The sequence below is a fragment of the Cryptotermes secundus genome, unplaced genomic scaffold, assembly GCF_002891405.2.
Source record: "Cryptotermes secundus unplaced genomic scaffold, Csec_1.0 scaffold206, whole genome shotgun sequence".
In the NCBI taxonomy this organism is placed as follows: Eukaryota; Metazoa; Arthropoda; class Insecta; order Blattodea; family Kalotermitidae; genus Cryptotermes; species Cryptotermes secundus.
In genome coordinates this window covers 889,978-903,122 of record NW_019734313.1, presented here as the reverse complement: position 1 = coordinate 903,122, position 13,145 = coordinate 889,978, and the positions used below count along the sequence as shown (strand labels likewise).

General features: G+C 38.0%; 1 protein-coding gene across 3 annotated transcripts; it reads right to left on the bottom strand.

Annotated features, from left to right (window-relative positions):
* Positions 1–1,630: 1,630 nt before the first annotated feature.
* LOC111868495 (NEDD8-conjugating enzyme UBE2F) lies at positions 1,631–12,460 on the bottom strand. Of its 3 annotated transcripts, none has more exons than XM_023859185.2 (4): positions 11,502–12,412; positions 10,749–10,910; positions 6,763–6,924; positions 1,631–2,772 (listed from the first exon to the last, which is right to left on the bottom strand). In XM_023859185.2, the coding sequence occupies exons 1-4, from the start codon at positions 11,610–11,612 to the stop codon at positions 2,656–2,658; spliced, it is 552 nt and encodes a 183-aa protein (XP_023714953.1). In that variant the 5' UTR covers positions 11,613–12,412; the 3' UTR covers positions 1,631–2,655. The 3 variants fall into 3 exon arrangements, with proteins under 3 accessions (XP_023714953.1, XP_023714955.1, XP_023714954.1); XM_023859187.2 differs by lacking the exon at positions 11,502–12,412 and adding an exon at positions 11,077–11,475; XM_023859186.2 differs by lacking the exon at positions 1,631–2,772 and adding an exon at positions 2,784–5,755 and having other exon boundaries at positions 11,502–12,460.
* Positions 12,461–13,145: the final 685 nt, after the last annotated feature.

The following is a 13,145-nucleotide window of genomic DNA, read 5'->3' as shown; positions in this document are numbered from 1 at the left end:
CTGGTGCTTGCTACTGCAGTTAGATACTGAGGACTGTGATCTAGAGTTGCATGTTATTTGTGGCACAGGCAATGAAGATGCATAATTGCTAAGTCAATGTAGGCCAAGAAGGCAGGTGTATGTGCAGTATTCCAAGCAGAAAAATACTGAACACTGGGAGATCAGGCAACAGTTTGATTTGTAAATTTCAAAGATTCCCTAATCTGCACATTTTGTGTCTGTCACTGTAATTCCCTTAAGCCTGATTCCCTGCCAGAGCTCTCTATACTATGTGACAGACTGGCCAGATCTGTGTTATGCCCTTAAGGAGAGGTCACATGAAGGAAATACTAGCATGCAAAATAAATGTCAATGTAATTTGATACTAGGAGTCTATCTCAAAATCTGTCAGGATGATCAAATTGCCTTCTGTTGGCAACAATTAAAAATATAAAGGTTAGGTTAACTAACTCCATGGCGCTGAGCCCTTCTTGAGAAACTACCAGTTGCTCAGCCATTCAAGAATTTCACAACAGTTTACAGAACCTGAATTTTCATTACCATGTTCACAGGTGCCCCCCACTTATCCCTATCTTGAGCCAGATCAATCCAGTCCATACCACCCCATCCATTTAACAAAAATTGCTGGTTTTCCTCTGTGTTGGCAGAATGGACAGCACTTACCTTACAGGTCTGAGTATTACAATGCAAGGGGTTAATTATGCCATTTCAAGCAACATGGCAGACAGGTATCGATTTGAAGCAATTATGGATTATCTGCAGGTTCTGTCCTGAGATTTGTTTGAGACGCTGAGAAACCCATCAGCGATGTACCAAGTATATCCTGGATAGAGCACTACTGCTACATCAGTCTGCTTCAAGCTATCTGTTACTTGATTTAACATCTCTGATTAGTAAGACTGTAAATCAGAAAGGAATTGGTCATGGCCTGTTTTTAAAGCCCCACCCTGGCACTGGCCTAGATAGAAGGGAAAACTATAATTCAGAGGTTTTATGCGCTGCACAGTAGGATAACTGCAACTGGACTGGAGGGAACCAGTCATGGACCATTTTAAGTTACTACTTCAGCACCTGCATGGAGAGGATAAAGAAACCTCTAGAATCTCAAGACAGTCAGTAACTGGGTCAATATTCAAACCTGAGAGCTCCTGATATAAGGTGGAAGTGCTAACAGCCATGGGGCGATATTTGGTGCTGTAGCACTGAGCCACTTGACTCAGTAGGTAAGCAGAATGTCTTTCAGGCTGTTGAGTGCAAGTGCTACAGCCTCCATTTTACTTCACAGTATTACCTAATTCTTACATTTTGTAACTTTCATCTGTTGAACTCCCCCAAAGTATTCATAATAAAATGTAAGCTAATTATAAATAAGGCAGGTTTTGCTAACCTGTGAAAATCCAAACTGGCTAGTGCTTACAGCTTGGCCTTCTATTGCATGCCACTTGTATTTTATACAAATATGTGCAAGATATGTGCAGACCATTTGATTATCCACATTTTCTGCTTCCATTAATCTGGGAGGTCACTCCTGAAAGTTCAGTTTTTACAAAACAATCTGTAGCAACAATATAAAGGTACTATGAGCCAGTGTTGAGCCATGGAATATGTTACAAATAAAAGATCTAAAATCTGACTAGGGTCCTAGTAAGGATCTGGAAATATTATTTACATTTAAAAAATACATTCTGTAATATACAAAATCATACAAGACCAGAACCAGCCATACTTCTTCATGTGTTAACATAAGGCTTACTATGTTACAATGAAATGTCTGGTTAAAAGTGCTGCAACATACAGTTCAGTGAGGAACTGCAGAGCACTAGAAATGGTGTTACAGTTAGAAATGTACTACAATTCTGTTATTTTTGAGGCAGGGAGTTTGAAGAACCTACTTCCAATCAATGTGTGCTTTCAATTTCAAGTGTTATTGTTTTGTACATTGTATGCAAAACACATCTAACCAGTGGCTCCAAAACAAGGGCCTGCAAGCCACTTGAAGGGACCCAAAATGATTCGGACAATTCACCCCCTCCTCCCTCTCAATTATCTATATCAATTTTATGCAAATTCACACAAAATAATAATAATAACAACAACAATAATAATAATAATAATACAGCATTTTTCTCCTATTTATTTGTTTCATAAAGTGTTTTTTTCTATAAAATGTTCCAGCTGAATCAGAAAGGAAATGAGTGTGAAACAACATATACAGATTTAACTGTATAGGGATGGGCCAGGTAAAGTGCACTATTGAAAGAGAAAGGGACATACAAGGCAGAGCTTCTCAGAGGAACAAAAATGCAGATTTGCATGTAGGTTTACAGAGTGACTTTTATATAAGGGGTTCATGCTTTAATAATGTCTGTGGACCACTGGTCCCAGTATGACATAGCCTACTGCATGTTTCCAATCACATCATACTCAGATTCATTACTGGAAGAAATGAGAAGAATGACCTCGTGGGTATAATTTTTACTTTCTTCCCTTGTTGTCTGATTAATATCATTTCCTAACATGGACATTAACCATCTCCAATTTGTCTTAATTTTAAAAGCAAACCAGTATAAAACTTATCTGGAGACAAATTATGTCAGATGCCAGCAATCAGCAGTTAGGAACCTAAAGAATTTTGAATAATACGTAACAATTATCTCATCTCTTGGCGTACTGTGTTACATATTCTCGTACTGTGCTCTGGAAGGCTTCTTTATCCTTGAGGTAAAGTTCTGCCGCTTCAATGTTCAGGGGATCATCAAAATTCAATAGGTCCTGCAATTTGGACAGGAAACCCATTAATTATGAAATACAAATACACCAATAAAGCCTTTAATCTTAATAAGAAAGTATTCCTTGTAATTTATAAACACATTCTTGGGAAACAATATTGTCTGAACATGTTTGTGGGCATAGGTTTATTAAATAAAATGTCCACTATGACGTTAATATTATATTCCAGGGGACAGCCTGATATAAATTTGATTCACAATTTACTGTCTAACAATGGAAGAAGCGTCAAGTGTTACAGTGAACTGGCTAACACAACTTCATCATATGCAGGTATGAACATGGTTCATATCTCAGCCCAGACACCCAATGACTCAGGGTTCATGGTTTTCCCCAGTTGCACACTATTGTTGTAGTACCTTAAGATGGTCATAAATGTATACTTCCATACCCTTTGGAACTTATTCATTTCCCATTATTTCTTATTTAGTGCTAATATAAGTAATGTAAGGTGGGACACCAGTTTATGGGTTTAGCTGCAGCATACACTGAGGCTGTTTCAGTTGCTGTCTTCACAGTGAATGAAGGAAGAAGTGTACTAATGCACAGTAAGCGAGTGGGGGTGTGTAGCATGGTGCTTCAAAAGGGAGGGGACTGGACACAAAATGTATACTGGTCAAACCAGCCATTACAACTCCCCTAGAATATAAGAACATGTTACAAACATCAGACCAGAAAAACAGTGATCAGCTGAACACTTCACTGACACCAAACACAGCATCAGCTTTGATGTAAGTGAAGCCCTAGCAATCATACACACTTAACCTCCCATGCAATATCAGGGAAGCCACCAAAACAGTCAAACTCCCCTCACAACTTAACTGTGAAGATGGATATAAAGTGAGTGAAGTCTGCTTTCACATCTTCCTTGACACCTTTTCCTAACCATAAATCCTTTCCCTTTACTGAGCATCATGCTTTACACCCCTACCTCAACTTCCACTGCAAGATCTTGGGCCCACTTCCTTCTCCTATCTCCATTCACCCTGAAGATGGTAACCACAATGTAGAATAAAATGGAACAGCTAACATATCATGCAGCTAAACCCTGAATGCTGAAGTTACACATTAGACACAAGCTACAAAAACCTAGGGACAAACATAAGTAATGTACTTTATAAAGCACAATTAAATTAACCCTTTCCAGTCAAACGTCAATATATAATCAACATGGTGACCGTGCTTCCATGGAAAAATGTTGATATACTATAAACAAAGTTTGTTTCATGCTTCTGCGGTCATATTTCAATCACATGTCACTAGTTTGCACTGTAGACTATACCAACATGTGCATGAATGTTTTGTCTGCCACCTTCTGCCATCTGGAAGTCAAAATTTGAACTTCTGGATGAACCAATGCCATTTATATATTATGGCATGTCATGTGTTAGTAGCATGCTTTTACGTTCAGCTGAACCACAGCACTCTGGATTGAAGAAACTAGATATAATCCCTTGTGTGCTGCAGGTGAAGAATCTAGTAGTGATATGTTAAGTGAAGAACCCGATATTGACAATGATGATGAGATTAATTTGAAAATTGAAGGAGAAACTGTGACTGAAGACTCAAGCAACAAAATGTGGGGAAGTGAGAGTAACAGCAAACAAGTGTTACTGTGTGTTGGTGGGTGGGAAGACATGACAATGGGCAATGATGCCACTGAATAAAGTAATCAGGCCATCAGAAACACAAGAAACTACATGGGGTGATAAACATATAGAGAAACAATTTCAGAAAAAATGTTGTGCCTGGAAGAAACATTGTAATAGATGAATCAACAGTTAGGTTAAAGCACAAAATAATTTTCAAAACTTATAATAAATAATAAAAAAAACAATGAAGTGGGTCATCAGATTATTTGTATTAGCTGAATGTGAAACCTGTTACATTTAGAGCATAATTCCAAATTATGGAATATTTACAGGCAAACTATGTAACTTACCATATTCTGAAAAACTGTTCATTTCAAGAATAGAATGATAATTGGATGCAGTTCAGCAGCTTAAAGCCGAACACTGTACACCTGATGATGGCCTGATATAGGTGCCGAAATGTGTCGCATCCATAAAAGCTTTAATAAAACAAATGTCGATACAGTAGAGTCTTCTTTGTTTTAAAATACAGAGTGTTGTTGTGTAGATGGTATATTCTTGTATGCTTTATATCTTATGTGAGACACACAACAGGATGCAAACTATTAAGATTCAAGAATAGTTTTTTCCTTGATGGACAGACTATGACTCATTGTGTCTGGTACTGAAGACTATCACCATACTATCACCATTTCATTGTCAGATGCTACAGCAGTGTTGAGTTGGCCCAAGAATTGGACAATCGAAAATGTAAGTACACATTTGGCTTCTTAAATTTATGCCCTTTTTGCACCAACTTTTTGGGCAAAACAGTTCACTGAGTGGTTCGGCAGGCATTTAAAAACTACTGATGACCTGGCTGCAGAAATTTTTCTAAACGCAATGACTGGAAAGGGTTAACTGCACCTCCCTTAATGTGACATTTTGTTCATTATTTACAAGCTTTGATCCTCTAAGAGAAATGCATGTGGTGGAACATAGAGTCTCCATGCGGTTCCAGATTCCTAGAGGAAACTGCTGTAATCTTTTCTTAACCAAATGCAAATTAAATGAATATTCATATAATTTACAAGCATCTATCACATTGTTTCTTTTTCACCTTATGATGTTGTGTCACCTTCCTAAATTATGAACACTGATCTGAGTAGACACTCTATCTAGATCACTGTACGTAACTATTTCTGGTTTTAACAAAGTGGCCATGAACAATTTTAAGTAGTGACCCAGCAAATGTGCTGGGACTGAGGACAATTACAAAAAAAAATTAGTGATCCAATCAAGATTCAAACATCACAAATATGAAGCGGAGGGCTGACCACTACACCATTATGTGTGATTCATCACATCAGGCTCTTCCAGGAAGCACTGGAGTGTGGCTGAAATACAATGATTTCTTTGGCTAATTTAAATAACAACAACAGAATTATTACCACTAGGTTAAGTTCTGTAACAAGAGCACTACAGAAAGTAGTGATGTCACTGAATTACCTCCCTTCAACATTGTCTCCTGTCTTGGAATGGTTTCTTTGTGATAAAGGGATGATTCCTAAATTGTACCTTAATTTCAAGGACTGCTTTAACATCTACAAACCAGTTTAATTTTTGTAACACAAATACAGTCCCTTGCAGATTTATTTGCTTACATAAATTAAAACAACACATTCAGGATTCCTTCTGTAGTTCACACATCCATGCACGTGTACATGCAGGTACTGAATGCTTCAGAATTCACCAAAGATAAAAACAGTGCCATCATTTTCTAGGCCACTGTTATTTTTGATTGACTGTTGAAAAAAGAAACAAGGAACAAAGGTGGGTCACTGGAAGAATGGTAGTTATTTAAAATGGGACTAGTAACAGCAATAATAGTATGTGGAGAAACAGCATTAAATAAATGGTAAGAAGGAAAATGAGACATGATGAAACTGGTCTAAAGGCTGAAGTAAAGAAAATAAGCAAATATAGAAAATAATTGTGGGGGTAGGGGAGAGTATGGAAAATGATCAGATTTGCAGAAAAAGAGGTCATGGCTAAAATTCATGAATGTTCTAGAAAAAGTTGTATTACAGACAAGAGATTAATCTACAGAGAACTATAACAAGGCAGGTCAAGGACAGGTAAGGTGGAAAGAAAGAGGCATTAGATGGATGAAAGAGACTGGAAGAAACAGAAGCAAGGGAAAGGACAGGAGGATGACTCAAAATGGAAGAGAATGAAGAAATTAATATTTAAGGAAGAATTGCTGAAAAGTACCTATAAATAAGTTTACATGATGATCCTGACATTTTGATTTCTGAAGGACAGTTCATGGCAAAATAATTTAACTGCAAGAGAGCTCAAATCTGAGCTCAACCATGTCATACACAAACTCAGTGTAACTTACAGTGAAGAGGGAGTTGAGACCCCAGATTATGTCTTTGAGCTTCCTGGTTGGTGCCCATCCCATTCCATCAATAGAGTTCTGACGTAACAAACTCAAGCAGATATCGCCATGTTCACTGATGTTGGGATGCCATAGCTTTGTCAGGCACTTCACTGATGGTGGCTATATGCAAAAACATCTAACTTATCCAGTATTTGAAACAAATTAAGTTTAAAATGTAATTTCAGGAGACATAAATGGATCACTCCATGGGGTGAAGTACACACACAGGCAAGTTGTTTTCACTATCTCTGTTTAGCGTTACTGATGAGAATGGTGATTTACTGCACTTATCTGGCAGATAATTTGTAGCTATTAGATACTTATTTAAATACTTTATTGGGTCTGTTACAATTCACATTTTGATTTGTTAACTATTATAATCAGCCAGGAGAGGAAGACTTTGAGATAAGATGCTAAGTACATACACATGATCAGTAACATAGGAGGCAGAGATTACCAACAGAGTGTAATAATGGGACTGCTGATGTTGCAAACAGGCAAGTAGACGGCAGTAAAAACATTTTCCTATCAGAGGGCTATTATGCCACATGTATATAAGGAGATAAGATAATAATTTGAGGTATTATGACACCTTTCAATCAGGTAATCATCAGTGAGTGTGATCAGTTTCATTGTAGGAAAATACTGGGAAAAATTCTGGCTGGTGAACACTTGCTGAAAAGAAGCTTTAATTAGATCCCTAATTGGCAAAACTTTTGTTGTATAACACGTGACAGACATGAACTGGCAATGAAGAAATCAGTCTTCTGAAAACCTCAAATCTTACATGAACTGGCAAATTTTGTTATTCCATACTAAAACAACAAAGTATTAACGTAACCTAACAATAAAGATAAGCTCTCCCTGTACTTAATTATGTCATGAAGATATATGGGGAAGTGGGGGTATAGCTCCATTTTTCTTGTCCTAGATGGTAGTGAGCGGTCAGCTACACACCCCTGCCACTTTACCCCCTGCAGAAAGAATCTCCCAATACCCATTGCACAACAGGCCAGGTGTGCCCCAGAGTAAGTCTGGATGCTGTGGAGATGAAAATCTTGCACAGCCAGGAATCAAACCCAGCCCATAACTATAGTGAAGGAGCTACCCAAAATCAAATCCCTAATTAAAGCATTAAATTCACCTAATGTAACTTTGCCCAAACTGACTATGGTGAATTTTATTTCACCATAATAAAACCCCACATAAACCACTAATCTAACAAAAAGTGAAATGACAATGAAAGTGTCAGCCTAACCCAATTCCTTTAGTTATGAAGCTTGACCTTCACTGTGAAATACATCAGAGGACAGGGACAGTCTTCAGCAGAAGCCTTCAGTTGTTATTTCTGTTCTCAGCAGTACAGTACAGCCAAGGAAAACAAGCAGTTTGAAAACCCTTCTGGTGGTAAATAAACAAGGTGGGAGAATTATACATAATACATAATGCATGTAATACAGCTTTTAAATGCCAAGCCCAAGTCAAAGAACCTATAACTGCTCTGCTACAGCTCAGAAAAGACTGGCATAAGCATGTGCTGTGGGAAGAAGTATGGCTGTACTATGCAGTGAAACAAGCACCAGAATTCCAAAGGAAATGTGACTTAATCCTCTCATAAAGGAAAGTCTAGTACAGATACTGATGACTTTCATAAAAACGTTTTTAAGGTAAACACTGACATCATCAGCAAAAACTGCTGTGGTATGTAGAACCAGGCAGGATTTCCAGAACACAAAACAGATTTCTTATGAATTGTCTGTGACATAGGTTTCCAATATAAGACAATGAAAGATGGATGGAGGATAGTACTCAAACAGAGCAACACTGCTGCTACTCAAACAATATTCCTGTGGAGGAGGAAGACGACGGAGAATTAAGGAAGGCTTATTCTATACCTTGATGAAACCTGAATTAATTAAAACCATGATTTCCTTAAATATTGGCAAGAGTCTGAAGGGAATGGCGCTCTGAAAGTATCTACTGAAAAAATGCATGTAATTACTTTACATGGGGAATTTGCACAAATTGGATTTATTAAGGAGTAACTGGTATTCAGGCTGAAGCAAGAAATCAGCAATAATGGATTACCATACATACATGAATGAAAAAGTATCCAAAACCTGGTTCATGAAACTTCAGGATAGCCTACATGAGCAACAGTGAAAAAATACGGTGATCATAACGGACAATGCCGTCTATCACTCCATTTGTCTTAATATGGCTGACCATAAGCTCAAAAGAACATGAAATTATTAACTGCCTACAAAAGAACGTTTGCTATGACCCATGTCACACCAGGAATAAACTCCTCATGCTTACTCATACCATCAAACCAATAAACAAATGCTATAAGCTTGATAAGACTGCATACTCCATAGGACTCACAGTAATGCCTCCCACCACAGTTCAACAAAGTTCATTTGGGCCCAAGTTAAGTATTGTCACATGTATTAGTGACTACAGATGTGGATCCACTCCCCATATGCCTTAGTTAAGCACAGGGACAACTTTAGCATTTTATTACTGACTATAGATGGGGTTTGGATTGGTGAATAGATTTAGTAACACCTTATACAGTCAGGTCATACTTACAAGCAATACAGCACTATCACTGATTTACACAATTTACAATTCACCGTTACATACACACTAGGATTCTCAGGCTTCACTAGCTGTACCCTCGTAATGGAATTAAAACTGTCTTGCAGTGACTAAAATCTTCTAATCACACACTAAGTCTTCACAGGCTGAATTCCAATTCTTCTTTAGGTACTAAGTTCTCATCACTATGCCCTACCAACAACTGACTGAACTGAACTCTTAACAATTTTTCGCCTCTTGTTATACAGACTCAGATTGGAACCCACATAAAACATGTGTCACGTGTAAGAATGTGTGGTGCAGATCATAGAGAAAACAACTCTTCTGTTCTGTTAGTCCACTGCCCATCACTGGGCATGGCACGGACCATGCAGAAAACACTTCTTCCAATACCAAAAAATTAAAATGGCTGAGAGTGAGCAACTGCTAAGCAACACCTTTGGAGGCATCTCAAAAAGACAATGGAAGTCTGGTGTTCAACATGTGGAGACGATACAGCATGATTTTACAAAGAAAACTGCAAGGATACAATCTTGGAGAAAACTACAACTAACTTATGGAATGACAGTGATACAATGGTCTGTTCAGTTTCTGAGTTCACTCTGCAACACTCGTGAGTGTGGCTCTGTACCAAGTGACACAAATGGAACTGGTCAACAAGCAAATGACTACAGCTGACCAAACCCGCACTCCCCATCCTATTGCATGGCCTTTCTGATTGGATTGTACCCAAGCTTCACAAGGACAGGAACAAAGAAGCAATATAAATTTGCCCAAAACCATGTATGGTGAATTTTATTTCAACATGCTGAAACATCAGCTAAAGCCTTAACTTAATAAAACTGAAACCCTGACCAAAAATATTATCCTATCTAACAAAGTCTAAACTCACTTAATATAACTTCTGCCCAAACCAAGCAGCGAATTTTCCTGTACCATACTAGAACCCCAACTACATTATTAACCTAACCTAATCCATTAGACCTATATCAATTTGCTGTAACTTTTGCCCAAATTAAGTGCAGTAAATTTTCTTGTTCCATACTAAAGCCCTTGAAACTGAGAAGCAGAAATTAGCAAATTTTGTTGTATCATACTCAAATTAATTGTGTAACTTAATGAAACTACCTCACCTAACCTATCACTCAAAATCAAATGTCTTTCAGGATGAGTGTACCCCACTCTCTGCTCTGTTCGGATTTTGCACTCTCTACTAAAAAAAAATTGATACTAAAAGCAGTGCACCATATTATCAAAGCAAGAATGTCATAATGCATTTGTCACTATATTATAAACATATGCCTAAGTAAATGATACATCTTCCACAATCACTTTGTACTTACTGCCATATTGTACTCTTCTGTAACATATATATGAAACCGGAATCTCCCTCCTGCCCAGAACCCTTCATCAGGGGTAATAGTTAAATAAAAATCGTGTAGCAGATGTGGGTCTTCAAATCTGACTCTACAAGTACCTGGTAATGTTTGCTCCATTTCCTGAACCTGGTAAGAAAATTACATACTTGTTCTTAAAACAATAGCTGCTATTTACATAATGAATGGATATTGTGTCATTCTTGCATTGCTGCTGCAAGGACCAGTGCAGAACAAATAACGTGCACAGAGAAGAGGATCCTCTTCAGGTCATGAGTGCAGTGTCAGAGCTTACCATGATCATGGCTCAATCAAAACTGGACTGTATTCATTCAAGATGCAGGGAACTGCACTGCTTCACTCAAGTTATCACTGTGGCACTAAACACTGATTCACTTATAGAATCCTCGCTTCAACGTATACAAAAAGGACACAAAATGCCGATCATCTAAACGTATCCATTGTGAGGTTTCAGAAAAGCACAACAGAACACTGAAAGTCGCAGTGCTAGGGGCAGATTATTATGGCCCACCCCTTATGCAATCATTCATGCAATGTTTCAGAACTTCACCACTCTACTTATTAGTTGGCAGTACTAAGTATACTTTAAATTAAAGCTGATGCATTTTAGTTTAGAATTATACTCATTATTTATAAATGCAAATTATATGGCATACTCTATGGTTAACAAACACTCCATTCCAATATACAATCACTCACTTCCTTCACCAATAGCCTGTCCCGTATTGACACCCGCTTTCCCGGTTCTATAGTTGACGACCCACTGGGAGCGTCGTTTTCATTTTTCAGCTTTCTCGTTAATGTAATCATTCTATCAGGTTAAGTGTAAGTAAAAAAGAAAGGCTGGAATCTGCTGGTACTCATGAATTCTTTCTAATATTTGTAATGCATTAGACCGGTCGAAATCGTATAAAATGAGGGTAATGTAACAATTATTTGGAATTTCTCGTTATTCTGGAGAAAAATAACTACCCATCTTCATACACAATCTCCACTTCCCATCTTCTCTTCGTATCCACACATCAGGCAGACATGCATGAACGTGCATGAACTCCGTGTATTACCTACATCCACGGATTACTAACTTTAAAGAGGCAACGACTAAAGACTACAATTATAGAGAAAGTTCCATCAAGTGTAACAACCATTTTAACACGAATGAAACCTTTACATGTTTCGACGTTTATCGGCCATAATAGAAGGCGACCAGCGACAAACACGTCAAACGAAAGGGCTTCCAAGTACGATATGCGTCTGTTGTAGGAAAGGGGTATGCATAGGCCAACAGATAACCAAGGCATCGGCGTTAAAATCATAACAAGAATCTCACGCTAAACATGAACTCATATTGGTGAACACTAAATCTGGCAACAGAAAGTATAAGGGACAGAACAAAAAAGAAAATACATTTCATAACATAAGGGCATTACATGAACAACATACCTGTAAAAGCACTCCAAATGTGTAAACACTGGCCAGTGTACGGAGATATAGTAGACAGAAGGATGATTTTAAGACCCTATGCACCTGATACTGGCCACAATAGGCTGAAACATATAAGCTAATTTTAACTATCAAGGCTCAAACATCTAGAATCTAGAAGATGTGGGAGCCTTGACGTCCCACAAGTCTAATGTGCCTTCACAGCCTGTTGTAGGGATTGTCTAGAACCTAGAAAATCAGCTCACAGATGGCAATGAGGTTCAGACCTACATGCCAGCCACCGTTTACGCCCCAGGAAAACTCCTGTTAATCATTTCTATTAGGGGCTGAGTCAACCCCAGGGCCATAGTGTGGCTGGAATGATTAGGTCAATGGAAAAATCCAATTACCTCATCAGAAATCAAACCTGTGACCTTTGGGGTTGTAACGTAGTGCCTCAACCAACTACACTACCCCGTAGGCTGAAACATGTTGTACCTACAATCGTATGGTGTGTCTGTACCAGGAATGTGTCGAATTAGTAATAACAAACAATATCCATTTCAATAAATTTAAAATGTTGCCATGTGGTTATATGGGCCCTGGTGACATTTGTATTTCTTTACCGTTGGTTTGTGAATGTTTTGCATGGTGGCCTGATTTAAGTCCTCTTAGGACACCATATGCATATCATATATGTAAAGCATTTCCCTTGAAGTGTTGGTCTACACCAGGAGGAATAAGTAAAAGTTTAATATTAAAAGTTCTTACACTTCATGAAACGTACATTTACATTTATATAAAGTGCAAAGATTGAAGAAAATATCTCACAAAAATAGATAGCCAACTCAACTATAATGGCAGGCAAAATGATGAGAGAGGCATGAATATAGATGCAGCAACATCCAAATTCCACCCAGC